Consider the following 14956-nt stretch of genomic DNA (forward strand, 5'->3'; position numbering starts at 1 on the left):
AGGGAGCTGCAGGAGATGGAGGAACGTCTCCCCCGGTTTCCTCCAGCCCCTCAGCACAGAAGATGGAAGTTAATTCGACAAAGTTGGAAATGAGAGGCCATCAAGTCAAAAGATGCAGCAGCAGAAGAGCCAACAATGGCAAAGCGCAAAAACTAATGAATTTGAGAAAAACTCGACAACTCACACTTCCCTTTGAACTTAAGAAGGAACTAATGCTTTAAATTTATTGTGAAAATAAATAGAAATAATTAAAACCAACATGGCCAACTGATGTGATCTGGCGTACGCGGGTGTGGCGTTCATCTCGTGTAGACTTTCTAGGATGTGCGATGAAAACTGTAGGACTAGTTGCAGTGAGAAAAACAGGTGGAATAATAATAAGTAGAAATAGAAAAACAAGATTTTCGCTTTGCAAGCAAAATTAATAAGCAAATCAATTTGATTTGAACCGACAAAGTTCACATGATTCTGACGTGAATAATAGAAGTGTGCATGAAGCTGCAACGCTGTAGGTGCGTAACGGTTTGACAGTTCAGCTTTTTAGGAGGTGACGTCAATCGGAAAGAAACTGTTCCTGTGTCGTCTGCCAGAGGGCACCAGGTCTGTGTGTGAGGGTGTGAGGGATCTGTGATGATATTCCCTGCCTTCCCCGTTTCCTGGTTCCTGAGAAAAATGGTCCTGGATGGAGGGCAAGGGGACAACAGTCATCTTTTCTGCCGTCCGTACGGTCCATTGCAGTCTCTTCCTGTGCTTCTGAGTGGCTGCGCCATACCAGGCTGTGATGGAGGCATGTAGAACTGGGGGCAGTGGTGGCCTAGCGGTTTAGGAAGCGGCCCCGTAATCAGAAGGTTGCAAGTTCGAATCCCAATCCGTCAAGGTGCCACTGAGGTGCCACTGAGCAAAGCACCGTCCCCACACACTGCTCCCCGGGCGTCTGTCATGTCTGCCCACTGCTCACTCAGGGTGATGGGATAAATGCAGAGGACAAATTTCACTGTGTGCACCGTGTGCTGTGCTGATGTGTATCACATGTGACAATCACTTCACTTTAAAATTTAAAGAACTGGATCAGCAGCTCCTCTGGAAGGCTAGACTTCTTCAGTTGTCTCAGGAAGTGCATCCTCTGCTGGGTCTTTTTGAGGATGGAGGAGATGTTGGTCTCCCACTTCAGCTCCTGGGAAATGCTGGTACCCAGGACCCTGCAGCCCAAAGCCTGCCATGACAGTTCCCCAGGACTGATCTACTGTGCGCATGCGCAGTGGCACGATTTCGGCAGCCACTGCCAAATAAAAAGGGAGTATTCACTTTTTAAAAAATATATAAGGGACAACGAGTACATTGTTGTCATTTTGACCCTACTATGAAAGGAAAATGGGAAACAGCCCGTGATCGGAACCCGCTGAACCCGGATGTGACGTCAGGTTGTTGTGGCCAACTATGTGCTAATGGCTATCCTGCAATTTCTTGGGCTGACTGGTCTAGTTGGGATGATTTGGTTTTGTTTTTTGTTAGTTTTTTTGGGTCTACTTATTCACTTATTCCCGCTACGGTAGATTTGGCATCCGGTCCATACTCCTTACCAGCTGGTGGCGGTAAGGCGCCATCCGCCGTGGAACGCCGCAGAAGAAGAAGCTGTGACGTCAGGCGCGGCGCATTTCAAAATCTGTCGGAGAGTCGGAAGTGGCGTCCGGGCGACACGTCTGTCACATTTTGTCCTCCTTCCATTCGCGCTCGAACACCGCGCTCCCGGGGAAATGGCTTCCGGGGCCGCGAAGAAGGCGTTTGCGAGCAAGCTGGGGTTCAGGTCCGCAGCCGCCAGTGCGGAGCAGGAGCTGGACAAGCTTCGCCGGGAGAATGTGCGGCTGAAGGAGACCCTGGACGACATGGCGAAGCGGGCTGGGAGGCAGGACCCGGGCGCTGCTGCACTGCCGGAGGTCGGGGTGGCGTTTACCCGCTGCTTTTATTCTTTATTCGCCCTGTTGGCCACATTCTGTAGGAAGCAGTCGGTGGAGTCTGCGGTGCAGACGGTGCCCCTCAAATGAAAAGATGACCGTGACTACAAAGTTTTATCTTAATCTTTAAGATTGGAGCAACAATTGTGTGATTGTGCTGCGGTGGCCTGGCGGTTAAGGAAGCGGACCCGAAATCAGAAGGTTGCCGGTTCTTTACAAAAAAAAATAAAATAAATGTTTGCTCAGTGGTGGCTCGGGATTCGAACCGACGACCTCCTGAGGCCACCACTGGCCAATCTAGGCCACCACCGCAGTTCGGTTCGAATCCCGAGCCGCCAAGGTTCCACTGAGGTTCCACTTGCTTTTAAATTTCGCAAGCGTTTATGTCGTGTTTATTGTGAAATGATATGTGTAAAATCGGGAATTACAGAATAATAATCATAATATAGCAGATTTATTGACCGTGAACCACAAGAGCCACTCACTTGACAAGTTGTATTTTTTTTAATGAGAAGATGAAATCAAGAACTTCAGCGTCATTTCTTGTCACATCAGTTTGCCCACTAGATGTCAGCACTGACTTTCCATAGACCTTCGAGCGTTTTAAAGTGAAAGTGATTGTTTTTGTCCTCTGCTTTTAACTCTCAGTGGCCGGGAAGCAGCATGTGGGGACGGTACCTTGATCAAGGGGACCTCGGTGCCACCTTGAACCCATTTACATTTACGGCATTTACCAGACGCCCTTATCCAGAGTGACTTACAGTCAGAAGTGACAGGGACAGTCCCCCCCTGGAGGCACTCAGGGTTAAGTGTCCTGCTCAGGGACACGATGGTTGTAAGTGGGGTTTGAACCTGGGTCTTCTGGTTCACAGGCGAGTGTGTTACCCCCGATTGCGGGTTCGTTTCCTTTCCCGCTAGGCCACCACTGTTAATTGTGCATTATGTAAAATAAAAATACAAAGCAGGGGATTTCCAGCTTTATTGAGAGTAAAGCTCTAGAAGACCCAGTGAACTTCCTGTGTTAAAGTGCTTTGTAATAAATGTGGTATGGTACTTTAAGATTATTGGTAATAAAGGTACCCCCCCCCAGTTTAGTGGAAATATCTGAGCTCATTACCACAACTGAAAAGCTTGGCTGATGCTGATTCCCTTTTCCCCTCCCCTCAGATGTGGGAAAAGTTGGAAAACCATGAACTCCTTTTATTCGCTCTTTAGTATTCTGTGCATTAAAAACACTGTGGCGTCACGGAGGCGGCGCTGAGATGGAAATGAGCTGAATCAGGTGTTCGTCAGGCTCCGGGGGGTTTTTTTTATTTCTTATATTAACCCAGCAGTCTATTAGGGAACACAGGGCTCCTGCTGGCTCTCACCATGACTGTTCCAAGTCTGGTGAAAGTCCTCAGAAAGCAGGATTGAGAAGCCTCACTAATGAAGTATTCTGTAAAAGTGAATGATGTGTTTTGTTTTTTGATTGTTAGGCTCCGTCTGGAGAAATCGCAGCGTTGCAGGAGCAGTTGAGTGACGTAAGTCATGGCATGGCATGTTCTCCTCTGTTGTCCCTGTTACCACGTCCCGGCCTTCATTAAAGCCCTGAAAATAAACCTCCATCTGGTGCTTCGCACGCTTCTCCCCTCGCGGTGGCAACAGGCCCTGGAGAAGAACCGGCAGTGGCTGGTTTACGACCAGCAGCGCGAGGCCTTCGTCCGGGGGCTCTTGGCGAGGCTGCAGGAGCTGGAGAAGCCGGCGAGCCGGGCCAACGGCGCGCTCCAACAGCAACACAAAGGCGCCGATTCAACGGGTTGGTGAAGGGCTTTTATTTCCGCGCTGTTTATCCGAGCCGCTAAAACCCACAGCGGATTGTCACCCAGTCCGGTGTCACTTCAAGGTTAATTTCACACCTGAGGCTCCCGCCTCGCGTGCCCAATCGATTTGGGTCACTGGCTCCTCACAAATTCCATTGTAAACGTTATAATGGTCCTCATTAGCCACTTTTCCCCCATATTCAGCATCATTGTCTGATCCCATTGGGATCGCGGCTGTTAACACCAATAAAGCGTTTAATGGCATAATCTGATTATCAAACCAGGATGAATATTAGATCTCGCGTCGGTATGATGGTCTTCATCCTGTTCCTCAGCAGCTCAGGAGGGCGGCGAGAAGCTGCAGGCCCAGGCCGAGCTGGACCAGCTGAGGAGACGCCTGGAGGAGGCGAGCCGGGAGGCGGCTCGGGCCCAGGAGGAGCTGGACCGGCTGAGGAGACGCCTGGGGGAGACGAGCCGGGCCCAGGAAGAGCTGGACCGGCTGAGGAGACGCCTGGGGGAGACGAGCCGGGCCCAGGAGGAGCTGGACCAGCTGAGGAGACGCCTGGGGGAGACGAGCCGGGCCCAGGAGGAGCTGGACCAGCTGAGGAAACGCCTGGGGGAGACGAGCCGGGCCCAGGAGGTGGAGAGGCAGAATTGGGCCGAGCGAGCGCGCCACCTACAGGCCGAGCTGGAGAGCGCCAACGCCCGGCTGGAGGACGAGCGGAGGAGGACCGCCGACCTTCTGCAGCAGGTGTGTCCACGTCTCACCATTCTCGTCTATCAAACGTGCACCTGTGAACCAGAAGAGTCCCAGGTTCAAACCCCACTTACTATCATGTCCCTGAGTGTCTCCAGGGGGACTGTCCCTGTCATTACTGACTGTAAGGTGCTCTGTCTGGTCCTGGTTCAGAGTCGAGAGGACGGCAGGCAGGTGCTGGCGGAGGAGAGGCAGAATTGGGCCGAGCGGGCGCGCCACCTGCAGGCCGAGCTGGAGAGCGCCAACGCCCGGCTGGAGGACGAGCGGAGGAGGACCGCCGAGCTTCTTCAGCAGGAGCAACGGCATCAAAATGTACAGCGCCAGCTGCACAAAATGCAGAAGGAGCTTCGCAAAGCCAGGGAAGAAATAGCCAGGCTGGATCTAGCCGTGAGTCAACGTTTACATGTCTTTATAGGTGTCTTCTTCACTAACCTCACCATTTCTGGGTTCACGTCTCTGTCTGAGAAAAATGCATATTCCATATTGAAATAATGGATTATTTCAATATGGAATATGCATTGGATTATTATAGTCATACTGACTAAGGCTGATGCAGAAATGCATTTACCAGACGCCCCTTATCCAGAACAGGACACTTAACAGTCAGCAGTGACTGGGACGGTCCCCCTGACGACAGTGTCCCGCTCGGGGACACGGGCGGTAGTAAGTAGGGTTCGAACCTGGGACTTCTGTGGCCGTCTGGTTCGGTGTTTTACTCACTGCCCTTTTTATATTATTATTCATTGTATTGTTGATGACGCTGTCTGTGTCCCTCAGAAACAGCAGAGGGAGCTTCATGTCCCCGAGACCGGCTACTACGACGGGCTGGACCTGGAGCGGCTCGCCATCGAGGACCACCCCTCGCCGTCCAAAATGCCCAGCCTCCTGGACACGAGCTTCCTGGAGTGTCCAAGTTGCAAGACCCAGTACCCCGCCAGTCGGCACAGTGAACTCCTGGCGCACATCGAGTACTGCTATTACGCCGACGCATAAAATGCACTTTCACGCAGTCTTGCTTCCTTTTCTACCCGTGTGTGCGCGCTGGCGTTCATTTATGTGCTTGGGGTGTTTTTCTTATTGGTATTTTTTTTATTATTTTTTTTTATCTCTCGTATGTAAAGTAGAATCTCTATATTGTGGTGTGTAAAAGGTATTTTATTGGGTTGCTGTGTAATATATATATATTTTTTATAGTAATTTATGGCTAGTTGTGTGGGTTTTATCAGATTATTTTTGTAAAGGGAAAAATCATTGGGACGTGCGCTTATTTCTGTAAAATAAATTGCGTGAAGGGGAGAACCAAAAAAAAAGACCCAAAGTGCTCTTCAAAAGTGTCGACTCTCTCCTGGCACTTGGCGCCCTGTCTCTAAGGCTCAAATTAGATTCCTTGAGTTAAATCCTTGCATTAAACTCTTTAAGGGGCAGGATTACCGCGGCGACTGTGCCCGCAGGGGGAAAAGAGGTTAAAGATGTCTTGTTGCGTGGGCCGCGCCGACGGTGGTTACCGCACGTTAAACCAAGAGGAGGAAGAGGAGGGGGTGCATATAAAATGCAACCGAATGCTTTTTATATATTATAGGGAAATGATAAAGCCATGCGCCCACCCTGATAATGACGGTGACGATGAAGGGCTGTTTTCCTTGCACACACCATGTAGGAGGCCGCTCTATGGCCAAAGGATAACGGGATGAGATGAAATTCTTTTAGATATCGCAGCATACGCGGTTCTGGAGGAAAGTGGCGAATGCAGGATACCGCAGCCCCGGTCATTTTATATTGCATATTATTTCATGGAACATAAAGTCCATAAAAGCACGTGACACACCCAACATCGGAGTGTAAGTCAGCACTGACTCAGTGCACGGCAGATGGGGTTTACGGCGGCTGATCCAGCCGGGACTCCTCCCCTCACCGTCTCTACGCAACTGTGACGCTGAGAGGGGTGGCCTCGGTGGGACATCACCTGCCAGGTATTCTGGCCGAGGCTTCGGTCACCTGGAAAGAGGTCGATCCTTCGGACTCCCGACACGAGATGCGACTCTCTGTCAGCGTTCGCAGTTCCTCTTACGTCTGAAAAACGTGCAGAACGTATTTAGAATTGAAAGAGTAAAATTCGGGACCGTCACCAGCGCACAAACCAGCCCCGGCTGCCAAGTCGCTTCCTTTTAAGGCGGAGGACATGCCAGTAATCACTCTGACTAAATCCCAAATGATGCAGGGCTTTTCTCAGCCGCCTAACACCCGTCCTGTCTGTTGTTCTCCAGCGAAGAAAAGAAAGTGGCCCCCGTATTCGAAGAGAGAGAGACGCTGCGAGCGGTCAAAATAGGCCGACCTTTAACCTCGGTGCTTTCAGAGGCCCTGTTCCTTTTATTTTTTTTGGACACGTTTATTCACTTGACTTGACTTGAATTTCACTTCAAAATGCAAAAGCAACGTAAGCAATAAAAACAAAATACATAAATAAATGTATAAACATTTAAACAATACCATAATACTATAATACTGACCATGACACTGACTACATCCTGGACTCCTCCAACCCTACAACTGTAGGACTTATTATTATATCATCACCAACCCTGCACTGACACCATTTGCAGGCTCACTCTACCCTGGAAGGGGGTCCCTCTCTGTATCACTCCTTCCCAAGGTTTCTTCCTTTCTTTTTTCTCTCTCTCCTAGAGTTTTTTTCGTGTGCAGAAGGGTCAAGTGTGGGGGGTGTCAACTGTAGGGCCTGTCAAAGCCCATTGAGACGTACTGTATGTGACGTAGCTGCATGAGGCACAACTGCAAAAATCTCACTATACCATTGGTGTGACGGGGGTGTTTCTTAATCCATCTAATAAGAATGCACTTTCATGCCACAACTTTTTTTTGGGGTGACATTGCTTGTCTTTTAGACGGGAGCCACTTTCAATTTGATCTCAAGAATGGTACTGAATTCGTAAGCAACCAAATTCCAGAATCTTGAAACGAGCTCACACCCCCAGAAACAGCGAAAGGCCCCAATTTCTCACTCGGCAACTTCCCTCGGTCATCACGGGGTCAAGTGCCAGACAAGCGTTTGAATGCAAAGCATGCACAGCCAGGATACGTGACGACTAGAGGGTTCTGGATCTGTACAAATAAACCAGGAACACCTCGAAACGTCTAACAAGGCGCAGAAGGTAAATTCGACTGTCGCTTTTCAACACGGGAGAAAACAGCAGGTTTTTGCGTCTGGCTTCTGATAGGATTGTCCAACATAAAATGATCAGTGTTGGGATTTACGGGCTAAGAAAGCTTAGGGGTTTAATGTCATGACGTCACATTAATTAGCGGCCACTTTGATCCTTTCAGCCCCTAAGCTGTCACATTCTGCCGGCCTGACCGCGAGAGCAGAGCCGGGCTGCTTGCGACTTGCGCCACAGCGGAGCAGACGATGCACCAGGGACCAGAGGACTAAGCTTTCCAACGCCGAACGCTTTCTCCTCGTTCTTCCCTGCGCAAGTAATGCGTCTGTGAGATCGAGGCCGGCCGCACTGAGACAAACATGGCAGACAAGGACAGCGTGGAGAAATACCTGGAGAACAACCCCCAGTTCGCCAAAGAGTTCTTCGACAAGAAGGTGAGACAGGAGGTCATCACTGCCGCTTTTAGCGAGAACTTCGAGGTGAAAGATGTGGCCTCGTTCAGCGAGGTCTCGAAGATCCAGGAGGCCAACGTCATCTTCGACCTGGTCAAGGACATGCACACGGAGACGGTGATGGAGAAGGCCATGCACAAAGTCATCCAGCGGACGTGCCTGATGGTGAACGCCGACCGCTGCAGCTACTTCATCTACAGGGCGAGGAACGGGATCGGCGAACTGGCCACGTGCCTCTTCGACATCACCCCTACCTCCAAATTCGAGTCCAATCTGGTCAACCCGGCTGCCGAGATCGTGTTCCCCACGGATGTGGGAATCGTCGGGCAGATCACCACCTCCAAGAAGCCGGCCAACATTCCCGATGTCAAGAAGGTTGGTAAAAATGTTGGAATACATGCATACGTGCATCGTGGTGGCAGAATATTTGAAGAAGTAACCTGCACACTTGGGTACGACTAAATCTGCGAATGAGCAGCAAGATTAATTTCATGTCATAAGGTGCATTGTTTTTTGTGTATGTTAAATATAAAATGCATGGCAAAGATTCACGCCAGCTTATTTAACCAGTAAAGGGTCTTAGTTTATGGATATTACCGTATTGGCCCAAATGTGAGATTTCTTCCTCAAAATATGACTGGAAACTTGACAGGTGCCATCTTACATTTGGAGCCTAGATGGAAAAAAAAACATCGTAATATATTTATCAAAATATCCAATCATTTTCTAATGCTGACGACCCTGCGTGGCCTTCTAAATAAGCTTAAGATGTAAAAATATGCTGTAATATGTGCCAAATGGAGTCCTGGACAATTTAAAACGCATCCCTAATGAATTCAGACGATTATATGTGAAATGTCGACATAATTGAGTGTGTTACGGTGCGGCCTGCCTTTGTGGATTATTTTGCCGTGAAAGGCCAGCATAAGAATCGATTGTTCGAGACTCTTTGTCTCCTCTGTGACAATTTGTTTGGTTCTCTGCAGAATCCTCGTTTCAGTGAATTTGTGGACAAGCAAACGGGATACACGACAAAGAACATGCTCATCGCTCCGATCATGCACGGCAAAGACGTCCTTGGCATCATAACGGCATTAAACAAAATCGGGTCGAGCGAGTTCTCAAAAGCAGACGAAGAGGTGAGACCGTCCGCCAAAAAACCCGCAACTCCGCAAAGTCTACCGGGTTGTCATCTTCTCGCCTTGTGTCCACAGGTCTTCCAGAAATACATGACTTTTGCCACGGTCATCGCCGTGCAGCATTACACGTCGTACATGTGGAACGTGGAGCTCAGGAGAAGTCAGGTGACCACGCGTTCCACCATGAACAATACTTTTTAACGATAATTTAAAAAAATTAACCATTGGCGATAAATTTGATGTCATGATGCGCTTTCATGCTGTCAAGAAGTCCTAGACACATGCGACAGTCACTCTGACGTTCAACAGGCGAACTCAAAGTAGATGGCGTGAGGGCATCTCCTTCAATTCTAACCGTGCAATTTTATCACCGCTAATCTCAAGGTTCTCCTGTGGTCGGCAAGCAAAGTGTTTGAAGAGCTTACGGACATTGAGCGGCAGTTTCACAAGGCCCTGTACACAGTCAGAACCTACCTGAACTGCAATAGGTATTCCGTTGGACTTCTGGACATGACCAAAGAAAAGGTACGCCTACGATACAGATGTTCAACTTTTATTGGAATGACCTGGAAATGACCAGTTTCAACTTTTTCCTGAAGGAATTCTATGATGAATGGCCAGTAAAACTTGGAGACGTGGAGCCATACAAAGGCCCCAAGACGCCTGACGGCAGAGTAAGAGCTTTGCTCCCGTTCCCAACATGCCCTCGTCTGTCCACATTAAAATGCCTGACGACCTCCTGACCATGTCTTGCAGGAAGTGGTTTTCTACAAAATCATTGACTACATTTTAGAAGACAAGGAAGAAATCAAAGTCATACCGTGAGTATGCCGACGCCCAGTGAATCGCCATTCTGTAACGCACCGGTCCCAGGTTCAAACCCCACTTACTGCCATGGTGTCCCTGAGCAAGACACTTAACCCTGAATGTCTCCAGTCCCTGTCACTACTGATCGTAAGTCTCTCTGGGCGTCTGATAAATGTCACAAATGCAAACGAGGTGGCGAATAAGACAGAGACAGACAGGACGGCGAGGCTTGGTTCACTGACCGTTTGTAATTGTGTGTGGACCTGTGTCCCGCAGGACTCCTCCAGTCGACCACTGGGCTCTTGTCAGCGGACTTCCCACATACGTTGCTGAGAACGCCTTTGTGAGTTGGAATAGTCCTCTCCGGTCCCCTCCTGTCGTGTCTGATCATGGCTCGCGGGTGTAAATCCACAGCAAAGTAACGATTCGTTTAAGCAGCGTTATTATTTGTCCACAATGTGCGTTTGTTACTCGCTTACAGATTTGCAACATGATGAACGTTGCAGCAGATGACTACTTCACGTTCCAGGTGAGTTGGGGCGCCACGTGACAGACCTCCGCACGCTTGGCATGTACACTAACCGCTGCTTCTCCCACAATTCAGAAAGAGCAAGTCGACGACACAGGCTTTGTCATCCAAAACGTCCTGTCCTTGCCAATTGTCAACAAGAAGGAAGAAATTGTGGGCATCGCGACTTTCTTCAACCGCAAAGACGGCAAACCTTTCGACGAGCAGGACGAGCAGATCATGGAGGTGAACGTTTCCCTGTCTGAGCTTGGATTGGTTGGCTGGCCTCAGGTGGCCATCGCCGGTTTGTAATTGTACTGCGTCTGGCCGTTGTGCGACAGGCACTCACACAGTTCTTGGGTTGGTCCCACTTGAACTGCGACACCTACGACAGACTGAACCGGATGGAGTGGAAAAAAGACATTGCCCAGGAGATGCTCATGTACCAGACCAGGGCCACGTCAGAGGAGGTCCAGGAGGTTCTGGTAAGGGGTGACATACAGTGAGATGGAACGTAGAGAAATGGCCCAGACAGGCCTTAAACTGATCCCATGGTTCCACTGTTCCAGAACACAATCGAGAAGTTTGACATGAAACCAGAGGATTGCGATCAGAAGGAAATGTACAAGCTCTTGGTACGATATTGCCCTTTTTTTGGATAAAAAACCCCTACTTGTTCACTGTGTGGTTTTACACAATGCATGTGTGTCATTGAACAGAGGAAAAATTGCCCAGAAGCCAAAGACATAGACTTGCTGGAGTTTCACTTCAGCGATTTGCCAGTGACCCCTCTTGACCTGATCAAGGGCGGCATCCGCTGCTTTTTCGAGCTCAATGTGGTGGAGAAGTTTAAAGTGCCAGCAGAGGTAAGCACGCCGTTCATTCTCAGGAACGGCAGAGCGGCGAGTCCTAAGCCTCGCGGAATTTCCCCTCTGACCCCAAATCCAGGTCCTCACGAGGTGGATGTACACGGTCCGCAAGGGGTACCGCGACATCACCTACCACAACTGGAGACACGGCTTCAACGTGGGCCAGACCATGTTCACCCTACTGCAAGTCAGTCTTTCAGGCTTCCTTTCATTTGACTGTTGCAAATAAAAATGTCTGAACGTGTCTCAACCCAACTCTCGAACAGACCGGGAAGTTGAGGAAGTACTACTCAGACCTGGAAGCCTTTGCAATGGTGGCCGCTGCATTCTGCCATGATATTGACCACAGGGGGACCAACAACCTGTACCAGACCAAGTATGGCCTTCTCTAGTTCCATTCATTTTGTGCCGATGATCTCAACTGAGACCAGCAAGCTACACGCCCGCGATTTATTTCTGTTCTCTGCAGGAGCGGGTCGCCTCTAGCCAGGCTCCACGGTTCGTCCATCTTGGAGAGGCACCACCTTCAGTACAGCAAGACCCTGATGGAAGATGAGGTCTGAATCTTTAAAACAACATCTGACTAGGACAGCAATCAGGAACCGAGGACGGTCGATGTCCAACACCATGCAATTAGTGAGGTCTGTGGAGCCTGAAGATTTTACTCTGTTTTCCCGCAGGCTCTCAACATCTTCCAGAACCTTCAGAAGCGCCAGTTTGAGACCGTTCAGCACTTGCACGATGTCTGCATCATCGCCACTGACCTGGCCTTGTACTTCAAGTGAGCGAACGTCCATGTGTAACTTTGCACGGCGCGTTGTTCTGTGGCATGCACTTACCAGGCTGTGTCTCCACCAAACAGAAAGAGGACAATGTTCCAAAAGATCGTTGATGCTACCGAGACGATGCCAAACGAGCAGGACCAAATCGCCCACGTGTCCAACAACCCGGTCCGAAAGGAAATTATAATGTAAACGTCTGCGCGGAATTTTGTCCGTTTTCCATGTTGCTGTCTCCTGTTTACAGTCCTCAGATGATCATTTTCTGTCTTATTCAGGGCAATGATGATGACTGGGTGCGATTTGTCGGCCATCACCAAGCCTTGGGAAGTACAGAGTAAGGTGAGTGCTGGACTGCACCACATGCACCACTGGAAGTCAGCAGATGTTTGACCCACTCTCACCATTCAGGTGGCTCTCATGGTGGCAGAGGAATTCTGGGAGCAAGGTGACCTGGAGAGGACAGTCTTAGACCAACAGCCAATTGTGAGATACATCTCTTTCTTCAGTAGAACCTACAGAACATGTAGTAATAAATCCAGGACCTGGGGCTGTAAAAGCGAACTGTTCTCTTGACACGTTGCACTTTGATTCTTAACGTGTTGTCTTCTCATCCTAGCCTATGATGGACAGGAACAAAAAAGATGAACTTCCCAAGATGCAGTGCGGTTTCATTAACTTTGTGTGCTCATTTGTCTATAAGGTGAGCCGATAATACATTCAAATAACCATAAAAAGTTAGCACAACGTACTTAGGAAGTGACGTTTATTTCCCATGGAGTGACAAGAAGAACTTCTTTATTCAGGAATTCTCAAGGTTCCACAAGGAAATCACGCCCATGTTTAACGGTCTGAATAACAACCTGGCCCATTGGAAAGAGTTGGCCGACATCTATGATGCCAAGATGAAGGCCATTGAGGATGAAAAGAAGAAGCTTGAAGAGGCAGAGGCCAAGAAAGGTACGTTCCTTTCAATGAAAAGTCTTCAGCTTCATCCCAACGGCGCTCCTACAAACACCACCACCTGCGCGAATGCCGGTCAATTCGGGAATCTTTGAGGAATAACGTGTCGTTGTGTCTCTTTTCCAACCAAGGTGAAGGCGGCGAGGGTGGAAAGTCCAAAACCTGCACCATCGTTTAAACGCTGAGCCGCAGAGCTGGCACCAACCGCAACCGAGGGGCCGGGACACGCTCCTGGCGGGACAACGCTGCCTCCTCCTCTTCGTCTACATACTTGTCGTATTTATCTATTTCTCCATTTACCCGTTTTATTTTTTCCGACTTGATCCGGATGACAGGGCAGCCCCTGCGTATCCGCCGGGCGTGGACTGAGCGCGGTTCAGTCAGGATAGAGCAGCAGACTACTTCACTTTTCCGCCGGGGGGGGCTTTGCGGCCTGCCACAGCGCATTTAGTTCTTATTCCATCGGCACGTCTTGAAGTGGGGCGAAGGGCTGATTTCAGCAACATCTTCCATAAGCCTTCAGAAATGGGACACATCGCTCAACTCCATTTTTCAGGGCCGTTTCTCAACTCTCACCCGCGTCCGGACGTAATCGTATCGTCGGAAGTCTCGTGTAGTGCGCAGCTTTGACGATAGGCGTGATCAAATATTCAAAGAATATATTTTTGGATGAAATGTCAGATATACTTTTATACTGTTGTCTTTAAATGTGGGCTAGAAAAGGGAACCAGCATTGCATGACTACCCCGATGGTCGGACGTTTTGTGGGGGGCGTAGGTCCGCGTTGCAAACTGCATGCTTACTAAAGCGGTACCGTATAGTTATATAGACGAATGCACAACGTTGTGTACTTGTCTGATGGCTTTCGAATCTTAATAATCTTAGATTGTGTTAATTTAACACATGCAAGATTGACAATCTTTTTATTTTACATAGTTCACATTTTAAAAAAATAGGTAAATATTAAAGTAATACTTTATTGGGGGAAATCAGTGTCGACTGAAAATGACTGTACTTCTACGACAAAGAGGCAAATAATCTCAAAAGTTAGTTGCTGACTCCATGAAGGGCTATAAGCAGATAGGATTGGATGGGATTGAATTAGCCCACTCTTGAGACAGACTTAAACTTTAATACCATGCTTATATAAAGCAGACTACAAAAGTGTTTCATTTCGACCCACTCTGTGCAGGAAACGTGATATATTTCAGCTATGTTTGATAATGACATATTGCGTAAAAAGTTCGACGTTAAGTATGTGAATGTTGTGAACATTACGTGAAAAATTAAGTCGTTGAATGTCTTATGCAACGTTCTCGTTCTTCTAATGAGATGGGAATAAGTACACCACGCTGTAATCTAATTACAAAGAGCTCGATTACATCCGTCTTAAATAACTTTAAAGGGAAACTTGTTCCTGGAGCTAAAAGGTGACACCTTCGGAGAGATCAGGGAAATGTCACTTGTTCTCACCACGGTCTGGTATTTGTGTATGTGTGTGAGGGTGTACAGGCCATGCCGGGTGTGTGGATGTGCACTTTTTCTCTTCCTTTAACAACCAGGTGTAGGATTAACATTCATGAATACTGATGATTCCATGTAATCCAATAAATGCATTCATGAAAGTTTCACCGGATTTTTTCTATTGTTTTCTTCCATACAGCTGCAAAAAAATACATTAAATACTGTTAATACATGTCAGATTATTCAATTAATGGAAACCTAATATCTTTAATAGAACAGTCATTAAATAAA

General features: G+C 48.5%; 2 protein-coding genes across 5 annotated transcripts; both read left to right on the forward strand.

Moving 5' to 3' along the window:
- Positions 1-1647: 1647 nt before the first annotated feature.
- cep55l (centrosomal protein 55 like) lies at positions 1648-5763 on the forward strand. Of its 4 annotated transcripts, none has more exons than XM_028970057.1 (7): positions 1648-1934; positions 3431-3475; positions 3600-3750; positions 4090-4103; positions 4134-4505; positions 4665-4898; positions 5289-5763. In XM_028970057.1, the coding sequence occupies exons 1-7, from the start codon at positions 1755-1757 to the stop codon at positions 5502-5504; spliced, it is 1212 nt and encodes a 403-aa protein (XP_028825890.1). In that variant the 5' UTR covers positions 1648-1754; the 3' UTR covers positions 5505-5763. The 4 variants fall into 4 exon arrangements, with proteins under 4 accessions (XP_028825890.1, XP_028825891.1, XP_028825887.1 ...); XM_028970058.1 differs by having other exon boundaries at positions 4093-4103; XM_028970054.1 differs by having other exon boundaries at positions 4090-4505.
- A 2102-nt stretch (positions 5764-7865) lies between these two features.
- Positions 7866-14832, forward strand: pde6c (phosphodiesterase 6C, cGMP-specific, cone, alpha prime). Its single transcript, XM_028966445.1, has 22 exons — positions 7866-8511; positions 9123-9275; positions 9351-9440; positions 9660-9800; positions 9875-9949; positions 10032-10096; positions 10359-10425; positions 10564-10611; positions 10687-10836; positions 10932-11075; positions 11160-11225; positions 11310-11456; positions 11539-11646; positions 11726-11835; positions 11929-12016; positions 12140-12240; positions 12322-12429; positions 12517-12580; positions 12650-12724; positions 12858-12941; positions 13045-13198; positions 13333-14832. The coding sequence occupies exons 1-22, from the start codon at positions 8044-8046 to the stop codon at positions 13377-13379; spliced, it is 2553 nt and encodes an 850-aa protein (XP_028822278.1). The 5' UTR covers positions 7866-8043; the 3' UTR covers positions 13380-14832.
- Positions 14833-14956: the final 124 nt, after the last annotated feature.

The sequence above is a fragment of the Denticeps clupeoides genome, chromosome 2 (genome assembly GCF_900700375.1).
Source record: "Denticeps clupeoides chromosome 2, fDenClu1.1, whole genome shotgun sequence".
Taxonomy (NCBI): Eukaryota; Metazoa; Chordata; class Actinopteri; order Clupeiformes; family Denticipitidae; genus Denticeps; species Denticeps clupeoides.

What these genes read in the sequence shown, in the direction of transcription:
- cep55l (XM_028970054.1), top strand. Translation starts at nt 1,755, where the DNA reads ATGGCTTCCGGGGCCGCGAAGAAGGCGTTTGCGAGCAAGCTGGGGTTC. An exon ending in GCGCTGCTGCACTGCCGGAG is followed by an intron (nt 1,935 to 3,430) that starts GTCGGGGTGGCG and finishes TTTGATTGTTAG; the next exon opens with GCTCCGTCTGGAGAAATCGC. An exon ending in CCGCCGACCTTCTGCAGCAG is followed by an intron (nt 4,506 to 4,664) that starts GTGTGTCCACGT and finishes GTCCTGGTTCAG; the next exon opens with AGTCGAGAGGACGGCAGGCA.
- pde6c (XM_028966445.1), top strand. Translation starts at nt 8,044, where the DNA reads ATGGCAGACAAGGACAGCGTGGAGAAATACCTGGAGAACAACCCCCAG. An exon ending in AACAACCTGTACCAGACCAA is followed by an intron (nt 11,836 to 11,928) that starts GTATGGCCTTCT and finishes TGTTCTCTGCAG; the next exon opens with GAGCGGGTCGCCTCTAGCCA. An exon ending in GACCTGGCCTTGTACTTCAA is followed by an intron (nt 12,241 to 12,321) that starts GTGAGCGAACGT and finishes TCCACCAAACAG; the next exon opens with AAAGAGGACAATGTTCCAAA.